A 6,076-nucleotide genomic window follows, 5' to 3' on the forward strand; every position below is an offset into this window, starting at 1 on the left:
CAATATACAAAGAGTTCAAATTCCTCGTTTTCCATCTCCCCAAACTCCCCTTTCAACAATCAACTGCTCAACGAGTCTTTAAAGAAACGGAATTCTTTGACTTCCTCATATCCAACTCATATCTTCCCTTCCGCTTTTGGGCCATTCAAAGCAGTTATAACTATTCCTGCAAATTTCTCTTCAGAGCAACGCGCAGCCACTAAAGATGCTGCAGAGATAGCTGGAATTGATGTCTTAGAATTAGTAATGGAACCCACTGCGGCGGCTATAGCTTATGATAAAACTATAGGTCTTATTAATAATAATAAATATTTGGTTTTAGACTTGGGTGGAGGGACTTTCGACGTCTCCGTCGTTGATATCAAAGACAAGAACTTCACAGTCTTGTCGACAGATGGCGACACCCATTTGGGTGGAAAAGATATCGACTTGGCAATCTTAAAGTACTTAGTCGAAAACAACCCACAACTCAATCTCTTCATTCATCCAAACGAAAACACTAAGAGATCTCCAGCAGTCTGCGCTCGCGCTCGCAGAAATCTCATTAAGAACTGCGAACGCGCCAAAATGCAGTTCTCGACGGAAGGCACAGCCAACGTCGAAATTTCTTTGGTTGGGGTCGTCCCACAGAACGCTATGGAACAAGTCTGTGAAATCGACTCGACCATTTCAGCGGAAATCTTCGAAGAAATCTGCCAACCAATTTTCGAAAAAGCAAAAAATGTTATTCAAAATGTTTTTCGCAAAAAGGCGTTGACGGTGAGCGATATCCGAGACGTCATATTAGTTGGCGGGCCGACACGATTGTGTTGCTTCAAAAAGATGATTAAAAACATGTTTGGGAAAGAGTCGCTGTCACAAGTTGATACGATGATGGTGGTATGTCAAGGAGCGTCGATTAAAGCGGTAGAGACTGAGAAGAGATATACTGATGTTGTTCCGATATCTTTGGGGATATTGAGTTATGGTGTTTTGTTTGAGAAGATAATAGAAAGTGGGACTGCCTTTCCGACAATAAATGAGAAGAAGTTTTTGACGACTATTGACAACCAAAAGGTCTTATCAGTTCGGATCTTCGAAGGAGAGAAAGATATCTGCGCGGACAATCTCAAGATTGGACAATTTGAAATCCAAATTGATAAGCCACAACCTAAAGGGTCTCCAATTATAGTTCGATTTATTATCGACTCTTCTGGTCTTTTCACTGTTGAGGCTAAGATGGAAGGGATTGGGATTTATCACTCACTCATCGTCGAAGAAAAGTCAAGAGAAAAACGACAAGAAAAAATATTAAAACTCAAAGAAAAAAGTCACAACGAAGAGATCAAACGTCAAGAAGAGAGTGTTTTTGGGATTGCAGTGGAAATTTTGATGAAACTGCGAAATTACATTGAAAAAGATGAACATTTTTTCAATTCAGAACAGAAAGGGCTCGTTGAAAATGTGAGTGAAAAAGATTGCGAAACGTTTGAAAAGACGGTGCAATTGATACAAAGTCTTTTGGAGGAATTTCAAGATTTTCCAGAAGTCCAGAAATTCTTACAAGAAGAGAAGCCAAGTCTAAGTATTGTGTTGTCGAGAACTAATTGTACTAAATAACTTTATTTTTACTATTTATTAATTTATTGGAATGGTTAAAATGTGAAAGGAGAAGATTGGATGAGATTTCAAAAAATGGAACGACAGCACATAAATTACTCGCATTTTACCTTCGGACAGTAATTGAAGCACTCAATGATACTTCTGAGTGTCGGAAGTTTTTGTTCGATGACTGGGATATTGTCAATGTCCAAATCGACGATTGAGTCTTTCATCCAGCCATACATCACGTCCGCAAACTTGCTTGGGTACTCGCACAAAATCGCTTCCCAATCCGTTTGCATGCCCGTGGGAATATGTTTGCCAACTTGTTTTCCCAATGAAGCAAGTATCGCCATCATGAAGACCATTCCGCCCGCTGCTGTTCCACGAGTCAAAGGCATGAAGTTATACCAGAAGAACGTGAATGAGTACATCGCCCTTATGATTTTCTCAAACTCGTCATTCTCAAATTTCTCAGTCTTCCTCGTTAGGACTAAGAGTTGAAGTTTGTTCCAACATGCCTCCAGTTCCTTATCGTATTGGGTCCATCTTGATCTTTTGCATGTTGTTTTGATGGCAAAGTCATACCCATACGGTTCTTTCATTTCAGTGACGAGATTTGTGCCATCATACACAATTCTCTCTCCAGTCTTTGGATCATCAAAGTTGTCCGACCGGCATGGCGTAACGACTTGGAAATTACTTTCAACGAGTTTTAAGATGTCGTCGATATTCTTCGCTTCTTTCACACGTTTGGCCCATTCAGGTTTTAATGTGACCTGTTCTGGTAAGAGCTTCTGGACCAATTTAAATGCTCTGTTGTATTGACAGAAGTATCTGATAACTCTCCCTTGTCCAGTATACATTGGGGTATGCGCACCAAACCCTTCTTCAAATTGATCCGGAGTTAATCCGTCAATCCAAAAGACTGGATCATTTGGTTCACTTACTTGTCTCCACCTTGTCGATATCTCCATCATTTCTCTCCATGTGATTTTACCAATTTGTTTTTGCGCTTCTTCTTGTGTCAACCCACCCTTTGCCCATTGCGGTATCCTCGCTCGAATCAATTTTCCAATTTCGATTGCAGACATACCAGCCATCAAATATTGTGTGACGTTGTGTACAAAACCTTGTGACTCATATTGCATGTACTTTCCAATGTTCATCGCTGGGTACAAAATCTGTTTAATGACTTCCTCAGAAGGGACATCGTTTTCTGTTATGTCTTTGACGTTATCATCAAACCCTGGCTGTTCGTCGTAACGATGCAACGCTGCTGGAATCAAGTGTTTACAAAATCCTTCTTTAAACAATGGATCGAACGAGTCTAAGTTCCACTTTTTGAATTCCTTATCAAGCATATGATGGGTGTACATCGCGACTTCTTTCATATACCAGGCAGAGTCGTCGCATTTGATTTCACTGGCTTCGTCAAAGTCCTTCGCAGCCTTTCTAAACTGTCCAGAGCCAGATTCAGTGACTCCTCTATATCTCCACAAGTCGACGACTTTATCCGATTCAGTTTTCATGCCATATTTCTCATCATTCATATTAGCAACAGAGATGTCAAATTCCTTTGTTGCTTCAATGTGATTTCCAATTTGTTGTAACATGACTCCCCTCAAGTAATGTGCAAACGGGTGTTTTGGTACTTTATTAAAAATGATTTTAAATACTCCTTCAGCGCGTTTTGGTTGTCCGGCGTCCTTTTCCAATTGCGCCAAGTTCACATAACACTCGACAAACTCGGGATTAATCGACACGGCACGACCAAACCCTATGAGTTAAATTCTTGTGTTGTTGTGTAACAATGAGATTTACAAATATATACTATAAAGAATAAAAACAAACCTTCAGCAGCTTCTCTGAATAACCCAAGAGCTGTGTTGTTCAACCCAAAATGGTTCCATGAGACCGCATCTCCCGGCATCTTTTTCACAACAACTTCAAAGTCGTCTCTTGCCTTCTCATAATTTCTCATCATTTGATGGACAATGCCTCGTTGCTTGTATACATCCGGATCTTTTCCTTTCGACAGTTTAACAGCTGCGTCCATATCAGCAAGCGCTTCCGGCAACTTTCCAATCCCAATAAGTGTCTGTCCTCTTCTTTTATGTGCGTCGAAGTTGTCCGGGTCTAACGTAATAGCAGAACCGAAGTCCGCAACAGCTTCATTAAAAGCGCCTCCCATAGCAAGTGCAGTCCCTCTTGCAATATATCCTCCAGCAACTTTCGGATACTTCACTAAAAATTGTGTCAAGTACTTAATGGCGTCCTGAAGCTTTCCATTGTTCACTAAGAAATATCCCATTGCGAGTTGTTGATCGATCTCCGGGTCATTTGTCGCATTTGCAAAATTCTTTGGTACGCCGGTGTGTTCTGTCTCGAATGGAGTGACTTCCGATATCACCTTCCCTTCGTCGTCAAGTTCCTCGATTTTTAAGCCATTTGACTTTTTGGTGTCCACGTCTTCTTTATTGTGTTCAACAGTTTCTTCCTTTTCCTTTTCGATGTTTTGGGTGTTAGAAGACTTTTTCAAGTCTTTCATCTCCTTTTTTAAATGAGTTTGAGTCGTTGTGTTCGTTTGTTGCTCTTCTTGTTTTGGTGTGTTATGTTCTCTGTGGTGATGTCGATGTTTACTGCGTTCTCTTCGATTTTTTTTCTCGACGTTAATTGGAGTTGACACCAAAGGGATGTCTGTGGATTCCGAAGATTCTTGCGAGTCCGAAGAATTGTTATATGAAGGTTTCCCAATATTAAGAGTTCCATAGTTTCTAATCCTTAAAACTAAGAGGCCGGTGTGTTTTGAAAGTTCTTTGACCTTTTCCAAGTCGACTCCATATAAGACGTTGCGATGTTTGGAACGTGGCTTCGATTCCATTTGAAAGGGATATATTAGTTCTTCTTCAAATAATGTGTATTATCTTATGAGTTATTTCTCGATTGGTGAATCATCGGCAATTGTGTCCTTTTCTATTACTTCTGTTATTCATTTTTAGCTAAAAAAACAAGGAATTCTTGTCAATTAATCATTGTGTAATTATATTTTTGTCTTCAATGCCTTTTCTTACGAAATGGACAGGGTTTAACACATGAACTGTAAAATATCAAACCTCATGGACACCCCAAAAGTATCAAGAAGTTATCCTTCGTTAATATATTAATAATATTATTACCATAAAGTATGGTAAATTATTGCATGCTTTCTTTTCCATTTACAATGAAATAATGAATAGTTGACCGATATGCCTCTTAGTTTTCAGTGATACAATGAATTTACATTAAACCATTTAATTTAAATTACCGAATGACAACTTCCGTCCAATAAACTCATAAGCAATTACAATCCTATCTATTAAACCATACTCAGAAGTTCGATTAAATAATAATATATTAGTACACACTAGTATCTCAAACAGAACGAAGAAATCAAGAAAAACAGATTAGAGAGCTTTAAGTTCGGGGAGTCGAGTTTTATAGTTATACACCTCCATGAACTCCTTTTGAGTTGTTCCGAGTTTATCGTAGAACTGGACGGCTTCCTGAGCCATTTCATGTAACGTCTTTTTATATTTTTTCAAAGCTTCTGCTAAATACTTCAATTTATAATCAATAATCCCTAACTGCGCTTTATTCACTTGCGCTGTCTTCTCGTCTTGTAATTGAGCCACTTCAAGCTCTAAATCCTTCGTACGAATCTGCATCAATTGCACTTGACGATCATAATAATACATCTCTGACATCTTATCATCTTTTTCGTCAAGCGTTTTAATGTCGTAGATCTGCGCGGGAGACGCAGACAAGGCACTCACTATCATGACAAAAATCAACATTATGCCTTTTATAGTTACACTATTCCACAATTCTCAATCACACTTTTGTTATATATAACATTTTCATCTTCATATCTTCGAAATATAATAATTGTAATTGATATTATTAATATTCTAAAAAAATAATTTTGAAATACATCAAAATAGAAATGGAAGAGGGATTGAAATCTTTTCAAAAAATTTAAAAAAAGTATTTTTATTGTTTTTTTAAAGCAAAATCCCGAATTTGTAGAGAATAACCAAATTAAAAAAACTATTTAATTTCGACTTTCGAAATTTTTGAAAAAATTATGAAAAAGAATAAAACGAGTGTGTTGGTACCCAATAAGAGGAATTTCATCTCTAAAGTCTACAATTTAAAAAAGATGTCAGGCTTTGGTAATTTAATTGAACGAAAATTTTATCAAGTGAAATCACATGTTGGTGGTGGTGAACGAACAGTCGACTCTGATGTTCAATACTCGAAGAATAAGTTGACAGAATCACACAAGAAGTTTAAGAACATCTTAACAGTAACTCAGAAATTGGCATCAACAATTCATGCCACTAATTTAATGCAGGTGGAAGTTTTAACAACCCTAAGTGATAGTGTTCCTGAAGAAAACACTTTAATCAAAGAAACTCTTCAAAAGGTCATTAGTACTTTCCAAGTAATCGAT

The 6,076-nt window shown here is 37.9% G+C and overlaps 4 protein-coding genes across 4 annotated transcripts; 2 read left to right on the forward strand and 2 right to left on the reverse strand.

Moving 5' to 3' along the window:
* EIN_373580 (DnaK family protein) lies at positions 1-1,599 on the forward strand (the record flags this gene model as incomplete). Its single annotated transcript, XM_004182691.1, has 1 exon — positions 1-1,599. A coding segment is annotated over one exon (1,599 nt), but the record flags the coding sequence as incomplete, so codon positions are not given.
* A 95-nt stretch (positions 1,600-1,694) lies between these two features.
* On the reverse strand, positions 1,695-4,465 carry EIN_373590 (tetratricopeptide repeat protein, putative; the record flags this gene model as incomplete). Its single annotated transcript, XM_004182692.1, has 2 exons — positions 1,695-3,361; positions 3,436-4,465. The coding sequence occupies 2 exons, from the start codon at positions 4,463-4,465 to the stop codon at positions 1,695-1,697; spliced, it is 2,697 nt and encodes an 898-aa protein (XP_004182740.1).
* Positions 4,466-5,027: 562 nt separating this feature from the next.
* Positions 5,028-5,417, reverse strand: EIN_373600 (hypothetical protein; the record flags this gene model as incomplete). Its single annotated transcript, XM_004182693.1, has 1 exon — positions 5,028-5,417. The coding sequence occupies one exon, from the start codon at positions 5,415-5,417 to the stop codon at positions 5,028-5,030; it is 390 nt and encodes a 129-aa protein (XP_004182741.1).
* Positions 5,418-5,707: 290 nt separating this feature from the next.
* EIN_373610 (SH3 domain containing protein) lies at positions 5,708-6,005 on the forward strand (the record flags this gene model as incomplete). Its single annotated transcript, XM_004182694.1, has 1 exon — positions 5,708-6,005. A coding segment is annotated over one exon (298 nt), but the record flags the coding sequence as incomplete, so codon positions are not given.
* Between the last annotated feature and the right edge of the window lie 71 nt (positions 6,006-6,076).

The sequence above is a fragment of the Entamoeba invadens genome (assembly GCF_000330505.1).
Source record: "Entamoeba invadens IP1 unplaced genomic scaffold scaff_1105074724957, whole genome shotgun sequence".
In the NCBI taxonomy this organism is placed as follows: Eukaryota; Evosea; order Mastigamoebida; family Endamoebidae; genus Entamoeba; species Entamoeba invadens.